Source organism: Panthera tigris, chromosome B4 (assembly GCF_018350195.1).
Source record: "Panthera tigris isolate Pti1 chromosome B4, P.tigris_Pti1_mat1.1, whole genome shotgun sequence".
NCBI lineage: Eukaryota > Metazoa > Chordata > Mammalia > Carnivora > Felidae > Panthera > Panthera tigris.
The window spans coordinates 132,872,654-132,891,532 of NC_056666.1; the positions used below are offsets into that span (position 1 = coordinate 132,872,654).

General features: G+C 38.8%; 1 protein-coding gene across 9 annotated transcripts in view; it reads left to right on the forward strand.

Annotated features, from left to right (window-relative positions):
- XPNPEP3 (X-prolyl aminopeptidase 3) overlaps positions 1-18,879 on the forward strand; it is a 75,558-nt gene that overhangs the window by 26,219 nt on the left and 30,460 nt on the right. For all 9 annotated transcript variants that reach the window (XR_006220263.1, XM_007079433.3, XM_042993361.1 and 6 more), the window contains 2 exons: positions 1,379-1,786; positions 4,909-5,111. Coding sequence is in view for 8 of the 9 variants with exons in the window: in XM_007079433.3 (XP_007079495.2) it covers positions 1,379-1,786; positions 4,909-5,111 (611 nt within the window). In the remaining variant the exon portion in view is untranslated. The remainder of the gene's footprint in view (positions 1-1,378; positions 1,787-4,908; positions 5,112-18,879) is intronic.

Below are 18,879 nucleotides of genomic sequence, written 5' to 3' on the forward strand. Positions count from 1 at the left end.
TCTTTACTAAACTTTTTCTCTCTCTTCTTTTTTTCTTTTTATTCTTTTTTAACATAAATGGGATCATTATCCATCTTGTTCTGTAATTTTTTCATACAGCAGTATTTCATGGCTATCTTTTCATATTTGCATATGAAGCCTCGATACTACAGGGAATAATAATAGTACTCCACATCATGGAATCAATGTAAAGATTAAACGAGTTGATAACTGTAAATAATTAGGATAGTACCAGACACATAAAAAGCATTCAGTAAGCATCAGGTGTTGTTTTACTATTATTAATGCTAAGTGTAGGCTGAGGGATACAGCTTTCATGAGTGTTTTCATAGTTCTTTTACTTTGGAACCTAAAGCAAGAGCAGGCATGATTTCCATTTCAGAAGGGAAGCATTCACCCAGTCACCACTGGGCTAGAAGCCAGACAGTCTGCTGGGTGCTAATATTGAGAACTAACACATAACATTTCATAACACAGGTTCTTAATACAAGTTTTGTGGGAGGGCTTAGGGGAATCAGATATTGTTGAAATTGTATGTCAAAAGTTTGTGTGTGCCTAGGTGCAGTAAACAGTGAATCCACAGCTTTTTAAAGATTCCCTAGGGAGTCTTCAATCCTTAAGAACCACATGCTTTATCAAGTTTACTTCTGACAGCCCTAAGGGGTAGATAATATTATTAAAGTTTTTTAAAAATACAAAGATGACCCCAATTGGAAAATACAAAGATTTTCCCTCAGGGAGGGAACCCTTAAGGAGATTATATGTACCCAGCTCTACTATTAATACAAAAAGACCTATAAGAAAGGTATTATTATGCTTTGGAAATTCAAAAGGAGATTGGCCTTATTATGTTAAAAATTATACATCATTTAACAAATAATTTATCAAGTGCCCGCTATATTCCAGTTGTTATTCTAGGCTCCAGGAATATAACACTGAACAAACAGACAAAAATCTATGTCCTCATGGAGTTTACATTCTTTCAGGAAAGTCATACACGGATAATGTGATCCTTCTCCTTGCCTTTCATGTTGATACTTCAAGTCAACCTTATTATATATGCCTAGCAATGCCTTCCACATGATAATGTTTAGTAAATATTTGATCAAATGAGTAAAAGAATGAAAGAGCTACAAAAGATATTAAGGGGTCATGATCCTGGTTTTCACGCAGGACCACGTTTAACTATCATTTCCAAAATTTTTACAGTGGAATAGAAAATTTGAACCTGTGCCATCTCCTTCATTCCCCATGTGCTATGAATAGATTTGGCATAAATTGAAGAAATGAACTTGTGTGTTTCCATCTAATATTGTTACCTTAAAAGTACTTTGGCACTATATAAATGAAAAGCATCACTGTTATTTCTCATTTCTAGGAGAGGTGACGCCAGGACTATCTCAAGTGGAATATGCACTTCGCAGACACAAACTAATGTCTCTGATTCACAAGGAAACACAAGGGCAGAGTGGGACAGACCAGACGGTGGTTCTGCTGTCCAACCCTACATACTACATGAGCAATGATATCCCCTATACTTTCCACCAAGACAACAATTTCCTGTACCTGTGTGGATTCCAAGAGCCCGATAGCATTCTGGTCCTTCAGAGCCTCCCTGGCAAGCAGTTACCAGCACATAAGGCCATGCTTTTTGTACCTCGGAGAGACCCTAGTCGAGAACTTTGGGATGGCCCACGATCTGGCACTGATGGAGCAATAGCTTTAACAGGAGTGGATGAAGCCTATACACTAGAAGAATTTCAACATCTAATACCAAAATTGAAAGGTAATAAATGGAACAGAGGTCAATCACAGGCCAGATTTGGGATTAAGACCTTCCTTGCCTATTTAGACGAAGTGGTTAATTTTTTCTTTCTCTTTTTTTAAAACTTATTTATTTTGAGAGAGTGAGTGCACAAGCACAGGAGGGACAGAGAGAGAGAGAGAGAGAGAGAGAGAGAGAGAGAGAGAGAGAGAAAATCCCAAACAGGCTCCATGCTATCAGCACAGAGCCGGACACAAGGCTCAAGGTCTCAGGAACTGTGAGATCATGACCTGAGCTGAGATCAAGAGCCAAACACTTAACCGACTGAGCCACCCAGGCGTCGCTAAAGTTCTTAATTTTCGAAAATGATGATCATGGCAGCATTTCCTTGAGCACCATGAAAGGAACATAAATCTTTTCCACAAGACTACTTTAAATATTTCATTTACACATTTGCTAAGTCTTTGTTAAATTATTCATTCATAGAGACCATGAACTGTCCTAGTTTGAAATCGCAGAGAGAATTTTCTTTTAAAGTGGAGGATGGGCATGGATCACTCTTCAAGATTACCAACCAATCCATCCACCTTTGACCACTACATATTACTTCTGCCAACTCTTCAGAAAGAAGCAGTATTCTCAAAGAATGATCAGTGCTTCACCAGCATCACAATTACCTGGTGATACATATTAGAATTACAAAAGCATAGTAGATAGTGGAAATGTAAAATCTTAGCCTCCCCCTTCCATATCTGTTAGATCAGAATCTGCCTTTTAACAAGATTCTCAGGAGATTCATACAGTACAGAGTTGAGTCCATGCCACTCAAAATAGTCACTTTTTCTACATTTCTTCTGGTAAAATTATAATCACTCATTACATTTTGAGATTCTTTTTCCGGAACTTTTTAGAATCTACACTACATTATAAACTGTCTTTAATGATTCTTGTAAATCTACAGCCTGGGAAGCATTTTATTTTTTGAAGTGTCCAAAAGTCACTTAGAGCCAAATTGGTAAATAGCATAGATAATCAAATTGTAAAGTACTAATTTCAGACAAAATAATATATGGCTATAAAATTAAAGTCTAATTTTAGACAAAATAATATATGGTGTAAAATTAAAGTATAATTTTCTAATGTCTAATTTTCTAAAGTCTAATTTATAATGGTTTATAAACCATTTCTGAAGTCAGTTTCTAAAAGAGAATTCCAAAATTGTTTCCAATGATCATGGAATTTATTGGACTTGTTTCCTACAAAGCCTTCTTTGAAAGAAAATACTCAGTTGAATATGCAAGTTCCAGTATGTTTGAATTGTTTCATTGCTTTATACAAGTGTTCTCTATTTTACAGAGATAGTTACTCAGCTAAACTAGTGGAACTTTTTCATATCTTCAAAGTTGTCATAAATGTGGGATACAGAATCATTTTCTTTTTAGCTTTTTGATTTTCTGAATTAGTTGCTAGCTGTCCTATTCAATAGTCTAAATTTCATTAACCCAGTATTGTTAAAACCTTACACCAAATGTATTTCTCAAAAGTACTTCTCATTCACCATCCTTTTTGTTTTTTAATGTTTATTCATTTCTGAGAGAGAGAGAGAGAGAGAGAGAGAGAGAGAGAGAGAGAGAGAACAAGTGGGGGAGGGGCAGAGAGAGAGGAAGGCACAGAATCTGAAGCAGTTCTAGGCTCTGAGCTGTCAGCACAGAGCCTGATGCGGGGCTTGAACCCATGAACCTGACCAGCTTAGATCATGACCTGAGCTGAAGTCAGACGCTTAACCAACTGAGCCACCCAAGCGCCCCTCATTCACCATTCTTAATGTTAGTAGTTTACTAGACAAAAGCAGCAGGCAAAGGAAAAGATTCATGAAATCGTATTTATGTAAAAATTTAAAAACCAAAAAAAACTGGGCTATGATTTCATACACTGAAAACAGGTAGTAGAGGTTGTTTTACTTTTTAAAAACTACAATTAAATTTCTATTAAAAGTAAGATTAGCATTTGACATGTAATATATATTAAAAACCATTTTTATTTCAAAATGAAAATATTTAGGAGATTGTATCACTAATATATAGCCAATAAAAATTTTTAGGGTTTTTCCCTTTTCTGTCCCAAATACTTTGCGTAAAACATACATTCAGACTTCAGTTGTTGGAAATGCTGCTAATAAGCCATCTCAGGAAAATAGAAAGGGATGAATGGAGACCTGGGTTAAATGGGAACATTTTCATCATGAGCCTTCTCATCATGTATCTCAGGCACATACAGACTATTTCCTTGGGTCTCTAAAGTTAAAAAGAGAGCTGTGGTTTTCTAATGAGAATACATGGCAGATGAGAAAGGAAAAGCCCTGGGTAAGTGTGGGCTAGCACATATCATCAACTATAGTGTTTCTATAGTTGTGAATATTTGCTCCTAAATGCAATAAGAACCTCATTCACTAACACAGAGATTGTGAAGAAGGGGAACACTTAAAACTTTTTTTTTCTTAATGTTTATTCATTCTTTGAGAGAGATAGAGAGACAGCATGAGCAGGGGAGAGGCAGAGAGAGGGAGACACAGAATCCAAAGCAGTCTCCAGGCTCTGAGCCGCCAGCACAGAGCCTGATCCGGGGCCCAGACTCACAAACCGTGAGATCATGACCCGAGCCAAAGTCGGACCCTTAACCGACTGAGCCACCCAGGTGCCCTAGAAAGGGAACACTTAACCACGTCATGATCTGAGTACTTTTTTCTGTCCGTTCATGTTCAGTAATTCAGCAGGGCATCTAGCTCAATTGTAGTGTGGAGAACACTTTTATAGTTGTTCTTTAATGATTAGTAAATAATAAAATCAAAGCTTGAGAAGAGCTTTAGTCCCATCTATCATCTGTATAAAGAACACTGAAGTTTAGGGGCAGAGAAGCTGGATATTTGGTGTCAGAATATCTTGCCATTTTCAGGGAATAGCCTTTCCAGTGATAGATGATCTAACCTTTCAGTTGCTTCAGTCCTGAGAGAGTTTTTGCTCACTTCAGAATTCCACACCACAGGTTTTATGGTTTTGACTCTTGTTCAAGTCATTATAGCAGTTGGTATTTCTTGTTGCTGTTAGTTTTATTTTAAAATTTATTTTCTTGCTGCTCATTTTAAGATGAGACAAATATGGTCTGGTATGACTGGATGAGGCCCTCTCACGCACAGCTTCACTCTGACTACATGCAGCATCTGACTGAGGTCAAAGCCAGGAGCAAGAATAAGGTCCGGGCTGTCCAGCAGCTGGTACAGCGCCTCCGGCTGATCAAATCTCCTGCAGAAATTGAGCGAATGCAGATTGCTGGGAAGCTGACATCACAGGTATGGTTCCTATTGAAAAAGTTTTCTGCAAATTAAAAAATCTAAGTTCCTAGGGTTCAGTGGGTACCTTGAGGTTGTGTACCCGAGGAAGGAATTTCACAGTAGGTGAACATCTACCTTCTGCTTTAGTTTAGTGAACATGTCTAGAAACTTGCTCAATACCTTGCAAGGCAAAATAAAGCTGCCTTGCATCTTTTACCCATGATCTTAGTTGTTTCTCTGTGGGACAACATAAATTAATTAGTAGTATTCCCTTTCCTTATGATAACTGCAATAACAGTGGCAGTTAAACACAGTTTGATTGCTAAAGAAGACTCAGGACCCAAAATGACAGTACTTATAAGTCTGTAACTTATTATAGGAAAGGGGTATAGTACAGCAACAGCATTAAAGTAAGAATACCTGTCACAGTCAATGGCCGTCCCACAAAAAGGATCCAGAGAAGCCAAGTGCAGGATCTTGTCCTATCTCAGCAAGGGCCAGGTGGGATGCATTTTCTCTCATGGATAAGGAACCACAGATGTACACACACAGAATATCTTGGGACTGAGGAGCCCAAAATGGAATCTCAGCTAGGGATTTTTGGGTTTTGCTCATATTGGCATATTCCTGCTATGTAACAGCAGAGCTCCTAGACCAGTACAAACCATTAATCTCACTGTTACCAGTATTGAGAAACCGATACAAACTGCCCCAAAATTCCTTGCAACACTTTTCATTAATTGTGGTGAAATGTATATAGCATAAAATTTGCCAATTTAGCCATTTTTAAGTATATAGTTCAGTGGCATTAAATACATTCACATTGTTGTACAACCACCACCACTGTATATCTCCAGAACTATTTCATGATCCCCTGCTGAAACTCTATACTCATTAGACAATAACTGCCCATTTCTCCTTCCCTCTGACCCTTGGTGACTACCATTTTATTTCCTGTTTCTATAATTTGACTACTTTAGGTACCTCATGTAAGTGAGTCATAACAATATTTGTTCTTTTGTTTTTGACTTATTTCACTTAGCAAAATGTCTCCAGTATTCAACCATGCTCTGGTATATATCAGAATTTACCTTCTTTTTAAGGCTGAGTAATAGACCATTTTATGTATATGCAACATTTTATTTATCTATTCATCTATTGATGGACATTGGGTTGGGGTTTTTTCGTTAATTTTTTTAATTTTATTTTTTTTAATTTACATCCAAATTAGTTAGCGTATAGTGCAACAATGATTCCAAGAGTAGATTCCTTAATGCCTCTTACCCATTTAGCCCATCCCCCTCCCACAACCCCTCCAGTAACCCTCAGTTTGTTCTCCATATTTACGAGTCTCTTATGCTTTGTCCTACTCCCTGTTTTTATATTATTTTTGTTTCCCCCTCCCTTATGTTCATCTGTTTTGTCTCTTAAAGTCCTCATATGAGTGAAGTCATGATTTTTGTCTTTCTCTGACTGACTAATTTCACTTAGCGTAATACCCTCCAGTTCCATCCACATAGTTGCAAATGGCAAGATTTCATTCTTTTTTGATTGCCGAGTGATACTCCATTTTGTGTGTGTGTGTGTATATACCACATCTTCTTTATCCATTCATCCATCGATGGGCATTTGGGCTCTTTCCATACTTTGGTTATTGTTGATTGCTGCTCTAAACATGGGGGTGGGGGCGCCTGGGTGGCTCAGTCGCTTGACCGGCTGACTTTGGCTCAGGTCATGATCTCGCGGTCTGTGAGTTCGAGCCCCGTGTCGGGCTCTGTGCTGACAACTCAGGGCCTGGAGCCTGTTTCAGATTCTGTGTCTCCCTCTCTCTGACCCTCCCCCGTTCATGCTCTGTCTCTCTCTCAAAAATAAATAAACGTTAAAAAAAAAAATTTTTTTTTAAATAAAAAAAATAAAAAATAAACAGGGGGGTGCATGTGTCCCTCCAAAACAGCACACCTATATCCCTTGGATAAATACCTAGTAGCACAATTGCTGAGTCATAGGGTAGTTGTATTTTTAATTTTTTGAGGAACCTCCATACTGTTTTCCAGAGTGGATGCACCAGCTTGCATTCCCACCAACAATGCAAAAGAGATCCTCTTTCTCCGCATCCTCGCCAACATCTGTTGTTGCCCGAGTTGTGAATGTTAGCCATTCTGACAGGTGTGAGGTGGTATCTCATTGTGGTTTTGATTTGTATTTCCCTGATGATGAGTGATGTTGAGCATTTTTTCATGTGTCGGTTGGCCATCTGGATGTCTTCTTTCCTTATAAGGAAAGACACTTCTTTGGAGAAGTGAATATTCATGTCTTTGCTCATCTCTTCACTGGATTATTTGTTTTTTGGGTGTTGAATTTGATAAGTTCTTTATAGATTTTGGTTTCTAACCCTTTATGTGATATGTCATTTGCAAATATCTTCTCCCATTCTGTCAGTTGCCTTTTAGTTCTGCTGATTGTGTTGTTTCTGTCTTTAGGGTAGTGTGAATAATTCTGCAATGCACATTCTACTTTTCAAACCCCTGTTTTCATTTCTTTTGGGTATATGCCCAGAAGTAGAATTACTAGATCAAATGGTAATTCTGTGTTCAATATTTTGAGGAACCACCATACTGTTTTTCATAGCACCTGTGCCATTTTACATTCCCACTGACACTGGACAAGAGTTCCTATTTTTCCATATCCATTCAAACACTCGTTTTCTGTTTTTTGATGATAGACGTCCTTGTGGGTGTGAAAGGATATCTGACTGTAGTTTTGATTTGCATTTTTCTAATGGTTAGTGATGTTGAATGTCTTTCCATGTCTTTATTGCCTTCACAACACTTGTATGCTTCATCTATGCTTCATGCTATGCCTTGACCAAAGTCAATGTCATTCAGGAATTTAGCAAAACAGCTCAAGCTAATTCCAGGAAATAGCTCTCACAGAGCAGTCCACTCCCATGGCCCACTATCAAGCCTTTTTTCTAATGAAACAATAATCCTTAGTGTGATGTCATTTACTTGCCTTATAATATCCTGTAACCAGATAGATCATCAAAATGTACATGCAGAATCTAAACATTTACAACATCCAGTGTGGGGTTAGTATGGATTTAAACAGATAGTGGAACCATCCATTTATACTTTTCCACGTTTTTCTAACTATATAATTATTTTGTTGTTTGGATCTTTAAGTGTCTGGGTTGTTTTGTTTACATTTATTTTTGAGAGATGGAGCACAAGGAGGGGAGGGGCAGAGAGAAAGAGGGAGACACAGAATGGCTCTGAGCTATCAGCACAGAGCCCAACACGGGGCTTGAACCCATAAACCATGAGATCATGAACTGAGCTGAAACCGTATGCTTAACTGGGTGAGTCACCCAGGCACCTCTGTAAGTGTCTGCTTCTTAATAAATCTGCTGAATTATTAATCTATCATTAATCAACTCTGAATATTTCTCAGACCAGTTCTTCTACATAGGGATAATGTACTGAGATAGCTTTAATTCAATCTCCCACTATATTTTATCATTAATATCAGTATTATACTAAATTTGTTAGTATTTACAATATTAATTTTACTTATGCTTCCATGTAATACCATATAGCAGCACCACTGTAGTTACAGTATAAATCAGAAAATCATGGTATAATTATTTTGTCCCTCCCAACACAATCTACCTTTTATTATAGCCATATATTATTTCTCATAGGACTATAGATCAGAGGCCATATCTCTGTTTTTTCAGGATTCAAAATATCTTGAGAACATAGCTAAATTCCTTCCCTCAGGTTAGGTGGTTTGACAGATATTGGTTCCCAGTTGGAAGAAACCAGCAACAGAACCTATTAATCTACTACCGGAAGCACTCTAGTCCTGTTTAAAAGTAATCCAGTATTGGGGTGCCTGACTGTTTCCGTCATTAGAACATGTGACTTGGTCTTGGGGTCATGAGTTCAAGCTTCATGTTGGTTGTAAAGATTACTTAAAAATTAAAAAAAAAAATTTTTAATAAAATAAAATTTGTTCAGTGCTCACAAACTGTGCTGTAGGGAAAGGATGGTTAGCATCCAGTCAAAGGGCTGAAGCTGTTAAAGAGCACCTGAATAGTTTGCATCCTCTAGTTAAAACTTACAGTAGAAAACAAAACTTTTTTTTTTTAACGTTTATTTATTTTTGAGACAGAGAGAGACAGAGCATGAACAGGGGAGGGTCAGAGAGAGGGAGACACAGAATCTGAAACAGGCTCCAGGCTCTGAGCTGTCAACACAGAGGCCGACGCAGGGCTCAAACTCACGGACCGCGAAATCATGACCTGAGCCGAAGTCGGCCGCTTAACCGACTGAGCCACCCAGGCGCCCCAGAAAACAAAACTTTCTTAAGACTGTAGGGCCCATAAGTGGCCCGTATTTGTGCATCACCTAGGTTTCTGCTGTGAGAATGCCTAGCCACTGTGCTTGGGATACCTTGGACTCCATTTGAATTAAGGTATCTAATAATCCAGCTTGTGTTTTAACACGCAGTCTTGTTCCCTTTGCTGAGTTGATTTGGGCGTGTTGTTTTAGTGTGTGATCTAATTATAAAATCCATTTTGTCAGCATCGTGTTATCTTTTCAAGTGGCTCACCACTTTTGTCCTTACTCCTTAGACCTTAGTAGGTCTTTTTCAGCAGTATGTCTTTCCTCATTAAAAACAAATCTGCCTGACCAAATAACTCCTAAGCAGCTCCTAATTCCATGAAGGCTCTCTTATTTCAAATGGTCGGACACCAGATATGTTGTCATGAGTACTGCCTGCTTTTGTACAGTTAGGAAATACATTTGATATCTTGAAAATGTTAATTTCCCCAGGCTTAGATCATATGAGTAGTAGTCACTCCTAAGTAGACTTTGGTTTGAGTGTTCCACAGAACTTCCCATAACCAAACAAATTTCAGGAATGTGGACCCACCAAGTTATACCTAGTTCTTATCCTTTATCAGTGATCCATGTGTCCCAATTGTTCTTCCTCCTCATGCCTGTTCACCTACAGTAACAGGGCAAATAGCTATTCTTACACATAATATTATTTTGACAGGTGGGATATGCAGTAGATAACATTCTACCACCATATTCTGGTACCTTTTTTTAAACCATCATCACGATTAATGGCTATGTAATGTTCATTTAGATTATTAATATATTTCATATTCAACTAGCTAAATATTTTCTACATGTTGCTTTCCAACATAGCTCCTCTGTAGTAGATCCATCCTGTGAAATGAGAATCAAAAACATTTGCATTGTTGCATACAGTCCTAGACAGAGCTCCCATCTCTTGATCTATTTTGAGGACATATGTCACTCAGGGAAGTGTATTTGTTAGGTTAGCTATTGTTCAACTCTCTCCCAGAAGAGGAGGCTTCATCAGACAGAGTCCTTTGCCCCAAAGGGCTTCTGGGTTAAAGCTAAGAGAAAATATTATTCTCTTCCTTTAAGCATCTCCTTAGGCACCAAAATTATGTTAGATTTTCCTTTTTGTGGAACTCATTTTTTGGCTCCCTTCCCCTCAGTGACAATCTGGCCTTTCTTCCATTTGTCATTCATTTTAACCCACATCTTTACCACTGAAGAAGAGTTTTCTGGTTAGTCCATTCCCAATAATAGAAGGACAAATTGGATACATACAGAAAAATGGGTCTAAACTATTGGCAACCAAAGCAATTTTTATTAACAATTTGAGCTTCAGTGGGGGCCAGTGGTCTATGTCTTTGTTTAGTACATTGTTGCCTGACTTGAGTCCCTCCATGTCCATTCATTTCATGGACCTTCACTGCCATTTCAAGAGAATGAATTAGGCCATCAACTTGTTGATTCCATTTACCTTCCAACCCTGGCATCGGGTTTCTTTAGTAAGCATCATATAGCCTGCTTTGATTTGGCCTCAGACTTTCCATAGAGATTTCCAGAGAGCACTGGCCCCACATGTGGGGATCTTTTACTATCCAGTTATTTATGACCCACTTGTTAGACCAATTGAAAGTTGATTGGAAATAGCCTAGGATCAGTATTATCCAAATAGTAAGGCTTCTATTTGCATCTAGTTCTTTTGTCACAGGTAAGAACAGAGCATATAATGCAGCTCAGTGGACAAAATTGTATTACATTCTTCCGTAAGGATTTTTTTTTTTTTTTTTTTTGAGGGAGAGAGAATCTTAAGCAGGTTCCACGTCCAGCACAGAGCCCGATGTGGGGCTTGATCTCGCGACCGTAAGATCATGACCTGAGAGGAAATCAAGAGTCAGCCGCTTAACTGACTGAGCCACCCAGGCGCCCCTTCCAAAAGGATTCTACGTTCTTCTGCACTCAGAGCACCTGCTTTCCATACAGAATTACTCTCAATTCTGGAGCTACCATCTATGACCAATTGCCTGGCGTCCTTGGGCAGTTGGTTGAACGAAAAGAACCGAGGAAAAAAGACTTGTAAATATGAGTCTGTCCCATCCTCTGGTAGCATGCTCTATATAGTGCATTTTCATTTTATGATGGAACTTCTTTGGGTATCACCCCTCTTACTTAAATTTTGCTTTTCTGATATCACCAATGACATACATATTTCAGATCTTAGTTTGCTCTTATAAGTCTTTCAGTTATTGGGGCTACCTCAGTAAATGCCCCACAATAAGTCAGCAGCTATCTTTCAAAAGACATAGAGTGGAAAGCAGCATCTAACAATGTCTTAGCCGCAAAGCCCAGAGGCTATCTTGGAGTTGTGAGTATGCCTTTTGCTAGAAATTCCAGTTGGGATGAGTATGGATGGCTGACACTTTTAATATCATTTCAGCATTAAGATCATGTGATCCTAACATAATAGCTTAAGCCACAGCCTTCTGCAGTTCTAAGAAGGCTTCTTTTTGTTGAGGCCCCTAATCAAATAAGGCCTTTTTCGCTGTGATTTTATGAATTGGGGCCAAGAAAATCCCTAAGTGAAGTATAGTTTCTCTAAAAGCCAAATATGTACAGTTAGCTGTTGTTGAGCCTCTTTAATCTGAGGGTCAGGGAGTGATAACAGTTTATTCCTAGTGTCCTGTGGTGTGTCACGGATTGCTCCAACCCATGTCATCTCCCAAAATTTCGTAGTCTGTGTAGGGCCCTGGATTTCTAGCAAGGTTAATCAGTCATCCCCAGTCAGTCATATGACTTATGACCTTAGTAAAGTCGCTTTTAACTTGACCCATGGTTTCAGATGATAATTATTTGTATTGTCCAGCTATGTTAGATCTAGGTCCTGCTTCATCAGATTGTGACAATACTCAGAGGAGTTCTAATATTTTTGAGGTAATACTGTCTATTGGGAACCATTCTGCATGAATACAAGTTGTTGTAGGCTCTCACTGGTAACTGACAATGAGAAGACTGCATTAGCCAAATCAATAGAGAATACCAGTCACCTTTATCTTACATGAGTTGAATAGTCAGGACTGTACTGGAGACAGCTAAGGCTCTTCAGGATATGGTTTTATTGAGTCCCCTATAGTCTGCTGACAGTGACCTGATTCATCAGTTGGCCTAACTGGCCACACTGGGCTGTTGCAGTGAGTTTATGGACACTAATATACTTGCATCTTGACATTTCCTTATTTAGAATAGTAATTTCTTAGTGCCTTCCAGGTATCTAATAATGTTTCCAAGTTACTAGTTGAGTTAGGTTAATTCTAAAGGCTCCCATGGGGCGCCTGGGTGGCTCAGTCGGTTAAGCGGCCGACTTCGGCTCAGGTCATGATCTCGCGGTCCGTGGGTTTGAGCCCCGCGTCGGGCTCTGTGCTGACGGCTCAGAGCCCGGAGCCTGTTTCGGATTCTGTGTCTCCCTCTCTCTGACCCTCCCCCATTCATGCTCTGTCTCTCTCTGTCTCAAAAATAAATAAACGTTAAAAAAAATTTTTTTTTAAAGAAAAAAGAAAAAAAAAGGCTCCCATGTTGCAAGTCCGATGAGTACTGGATGAAGGGAGGATGGAAATTATTCCTTTCTTCTTATTACCCAGTAGGGGGAGGAATTTTTATTCAAACATTATATTCATATCAATTATACATCCAGGTAAGGGAGACATCACAGTATCCTTTTTATTTACATTCCAACTTCTAACTACACTTTAATTTTTAACCTTTTCACAGTATCATCCCCATGTTCCCTTGAATTAATTTTGTCATCCCTAAAGGGGTTCATTTGCAGCCCTAGGCAGTACTGCATGCTATGTTCCTAAATTCAGTAGATCCAAAAGAGTTTCTTCTCCACATCCAGCCAGTCACTCACACATTTGTAAAATGTCTTGAGTTCCCTGCCAGAGATGACCCTGGCCTTCATGTCAACATTCTCTTTCCATTATTTTTATATCAAGAGCCCATATCTTGACATCTGATGATAGCAGCTCATTGGAATCTTTTTCTTTCTAAGTTCCTCTAAACTCAGATAAATTGAGTATATCTGCCTTGGAATTTTTATACCCTGAGGAGTTTGAGGAAGGCAGTTTGCCAATTCTCTGCCTTACTTTAAAATTATCAAAGTTTGACACTCCTCAATTTCCTCCTTTTTATATCATTAAAAAAATTTTTTTTTAAGTTTATTTATTTTTGAGAGAGAGTGAGTGGGGGAGAAGCAGAGAGTAAGGGAGAGAGAGAATCCCAAGCAGGCTCCACATTGCCAATGCAAAGCCCAGTGTGGGGCTTGAACTCACAAACCATGAGATCATGACCTGAGCTGAAACCAAAAGTTGGACACTTAACTGACCAAGCCACCCAGACGCCCCTCCTTTTTATATCTTTTTTTAAAATTTATTTTTAAATTTACATCCAAGTTAGTTAGCATATAGTGCAACAATGAACAATGTTGTTGCCTGAGTTGTTAATGTTAGCCATTCTGACAGGTGAGAGGTGGTATCTCATTGTGGTATTGATTTGTATTTCCCTGATGATGAGTGATGTTGAGCATTTTTACATGTGTCGGCTGGCCATCTGGATGTCTTCTTTGGAGAAGTGTCTATTCATGTCTTTTGCCCATGTCTTCACTGGATTATTTGGGTTTTGGGTGTTGAGTTTGATAAGTTCCTTATAGATTTTGGATACTAACCCTTTATCTGATATGTCATTTGCAAATATCTTCTCCCGTTCCATCAGTTGCCTTTTAGTTTTGCTGATTGTTTCCTTTGCTGTGCAGAAGATTTTTATTTTGATGAGGTCCCAGTAGTTCATTTTTGCTTTTGTTTCCTTGCAGCCAGAGACGTGTTGAGTAAGAAGTTGCTGTGGCCAAGGTCAAAGAGGTTTTTGCCTGCTTTCTCCTCTAGGACTTTGATGGCTTCCTGTCTTACATTTAGGTCTTTCATCCATTTTGAGTTTATTTTTGTGTATGGTATAAGAAAGTGGTCCAGGTTCATTCTTCTGCATGTCACTGTCCAGTTTTCCCAGCACCATTTGCACCATTTATTCCATTGGATATTCTTTCCTGCTTTGTCAAAGATTAGTCGGCCGTTTGTTTGTGGATCAATTTCTGGGTTTTCTGTTCTGTTCCATTGATCTAAGTGTCTGTTTTTGTGCCATATATCATTTTTAATTAATCATAAAAAACTGAATTATTTTAGAATCTGAATTATTGCCCCCTCTCTTATTTTTTTTGATTTGCTATTTTTGTTGTAAAATTTATATGACATAAAATTTCCTATTTTAGCCATTTTTAAGTGTACAACTCAGTGGCATTGAGTACATTCACATTGTTGTACAACCAGCATCATTATCTGTTTCCAGAACTTTTTCATCATCCCAGATAGAAATTCTAACCATTAGAGTTTCCCTTTTCAATAACTCCCCATTTCCCCTTTCACCATCCCCTGATAAGCTCTACCCTACTATGAACTTGTCTATTCTGAGTACCTCATATAAGTAGAATCATACAACATCTATCTCTTTTTTCTTGTGTTGCCTATACTTTTGGTGTCCTATCCAAAACATTATTGCCAAATCCAACATCGTGAAACTTTTCCCCTATGTATTTCTCTATGAGTTTTATAATTTTAGCTCTTACATTTTAGTCCTTGCCAATTTTTTAGTTAATTTTTGTATGTGTTTCTTAAGAGAATCATATGGGTAAATCTTCATGACCCTGGATTTGGCAATGGATTCTTAAATATGACACCAAAAGCAGTAGTAACAACAACAAAAAAATGGACAAATTGGGCTTCATCAAAGTTGAAAACTTTTGTGCATCAAAGGACATCATGAAAAGAATAAAAAGATAACTTATGAACAGGAGAAATATTTGCAAATCTGTATCTGATAAGACTCTAATATCCAGAATATATAAAGAACTCTTATAACTCAACAACAAAAAGACAATGGTTCAACTTTTTATTCTTTTGCATGTCCTCTTACTGGATTTTATTTCCCTTGTAAAGTCCTCAATTCATTATTATCTTTTTATTATCCATAGGAGGAAGTTGAGATTAAAGATCTGAAACTGTCTTTTTATATCCTCCTGGGTTCCAACAACAAAGTCATATATGAAATCCCTTATTACAGTGTCAGTCATAACCAAGTAAGGGGCATCCCATAAGGGTGTTCATTTCCTTCATCAGATAGCACTGACTATCTGATGCAGCTTCAGGAGGTACTGACCATATATATAACAAGGGAGAGTCAGGGCAATATCCCTTCTATGTTGGACACATCCCTTAATCCATTCTAGTAAACTAGGGATTGTCATGTGATCCACAGTAAGCCCTAACATTTTCCTCTCCTCAGCAGTGCTTAAAGCCAAAGATACTGCTCCTTGATCTAAAATTCTCAGGATTCATTTTTAAAAAGAATTCATCAGGTTGCTGCATCTAAATCTGAAAAATGGCTCATTTCCTTCACTGAATAACCCCTTTCACTATCTTTTGTCCTGCCTCGTCAGTTTGCCCTACTTGAATTAGTTGTAGTGAATGTCTCTCACAAGCTGATTTATCAAAAAATAAAGTGGCTTGGGTTCCTTTGGTCGGAGCACCACCTATTGGCCAAAGGTGGAATTCTTGTGAAGGAGATTCTGAGCTTGCTTTCAGCTGATACAAAGCAGCAAACAAACAAACAAACAAACAAAAAAACACTGAGTTTTTAGCAGAACTGCCATTGATGTGCACTTCTCTTCTAGTCCATTTTTGCTACCTGCTAAGGTTCAGGTTCTATCATTTCCTGATTCCACAGATTTCAAAGCCAGTGCTAATTCAAACCAAGAATGGTTTGGCAGTCACCCAAGTTCATAATTGGATTTTCATCCTCTTTATCAGAATCTTTCTTTTTCTTTTAAAATAATGCTTTAACCATATATTTAATAAAAAATAATTCAGGTATGCTGGAACAAATGGATATCCACATGCAAGAGAATGATGTAGGATCCCTACCTCACACCATATACAAAAATTAACTCAAAATGGATCAAAGACCTAAACTTAAGAGCTACAACTATAAAATTCTTAGCAGAAACAAACATTTATGACCTTGAATTTGGCAATGAATTCTTAGATATGACACCAAAATAAGCAACACAAGAGAAATAAATTGGACTTCATCAAAATTATAAACTTCTATGCATCAATCAAAGGACATTATCCAAAAAGTGAAAAGATAACCTATAGAATAGGATAAAATGTTTGCAATCCATATATCTGATAAAGGTCCAGTATCCAGAATATGTAAAGAGCACTTGCAACTCAAAAACAAAAAGATAACCCAGTTAAAAAATAGGCAGAGGACTTAAATGGGCATTTCTCCAAAGAAGATATACAAATGGCCAATAAGGACATAAAGAGATGCTTAATATCATTAGCTATTGGGGAAATGCAAATCAAAACCAAAATGAGATACCACTTCATACCTGGTAAAATGGCTATAATTTAAAAACAAAGCACATAGGAAGGGAAGATGGCAGTGGAATAAGAGAATCCCTAGGCTCTCTTCATCCCACAAATACAACTAGATAACTGTCAAACCATCCTATATACCCCAGAAATTGATCTGAAGACTGGCAGAACAAACTCTACAACTAAAGGTGGGGAAGAGGCCACATCGAAGAAGGTAGGAAGTGCAGAGACACCGCTTGGGAGAGAAACAGAATGCAGCCCCTGCGGTGGGGAGGGAGCCACGATCCCAGGGAAGGGCTAGAACAAACTAGCACACAGGAGAGCACTCAGGGATAACAGATCCCCATAGCAATTGGCTTGGAAAGTGACAGGGCACAAATTTTGTGAGTTCTTGCAACCAGCAGGGCTTAAAGCCTGAAGTTTGAAAGGTCAGCATGCTTGGCTCTGAGAGAGTTCAAAGGACATTGGGGCCATTCTTGGAGAAAAGGCAGAGCAAACAGCCTGTGGACAAACAGTGTGGAAACCGCTATTTGAAGAGCACCTGAGGCACAGACTGTAGAGGGTTAGTTGTTCACCTCAGAGTGTATCCCAGTGAAGCAGCAATCATGGAGAGATCCCTCTAAGAACAAAGGAACTGTCAGGCTCCATTTCCCTCCCCGACCCCTCAGCATAAGCACAGGGCCACTACTGAGAACCAGCAGTGTCAACACTTGCTACCTAAACTGCTTACACCAATCCCCCCTTTTCCACTCCAGTGGAACTGCTCTTCCCAGTCACACTTTCCTCAGTCCCGGGTCATTGGGTCCCACTCCCATCCCAGAAGACCAGCCTGAACCCCTGCCAACACATTTCCCAGCCCGGGAGTTTTGCAAGGCCTTGGTTCCAAAGGTGGGAGCAACAGGTCTCTTTGCAAGCAGACCAGAGAACACTTAGTTGAAATGCACCACATTCAGGCCAGGGACCAGACACTGCCCACAACAGGCAAAGAGAGCCCCCGCAGACAAGTGGCCTGAAGGATAAAGCAGCCAGGACATAGCAGCACATGTTGGAGACACTCCCCGAAGCACCAGGCCCTGGGGACAAAGGACACTACATTGCAGGGCACTGCAGGACCTCTTCTTCATAAAGCCATTGCCCTTAAGAACAGGAGATGTAGCTGACTCTCCTAAACAAGCACAGACTTAGACAAAATGAAAAGATGAGATTTGTCCCAATTGAACAGGACAGGGTCATGGCTGGAGAGCTATGCAAAACATGCATAAGTACTTGCCAATGGAGAATTTAAAGCAATGATTATAAGACTACTCAACGAACTTGAGAAATAGTGGAGGGCATCAGAGAGATCATAACACAGAGATAAGGAATAACGTAGCAGAGATAAAGGGCCCTTCTTCCAGCAGGCTGGAAGAAGCAGAGAAACAATGTAATGACCTAGAAGACAGAGTAATAGAAAGTAATCAAGCTGAACAAAAGAGAGAGAAAAGAATTATGCAAAATGAGAATAGACTTAGGGAATTCAGTGACTCCATCAAACATAATAACATTTATATTATAGGAGTCCCAGAAGAAGAACAGAGAGAAAAGGGGGCAGAGCATTTATTTGAAGAAATAATAGCTAAAGACTTACCTAATCTGGGGAAGGAAAGAGATATGCAGATCCAGGAGGCACAGAGAACCCCCCCAAAAAATCAACAGAAGCAGATCCACACCAAAACATATTGTAATTAAAATGGCAAAATATAGGGGTGCCTAGCTGGTTCAGTCAGTAGAGCATGTAGCTCTTGATCTCAGGGGTCATGAATTTGAGCCCCACATTGGGTTGTAGAGATTGCTCAAATAAATAAATAAACATGTACATACATACATACATAAAGCCAAACATAGTGATAAAGAAAAAATATTAAAGGCAGCAAAATAGGGACACCTGGGTAGCTC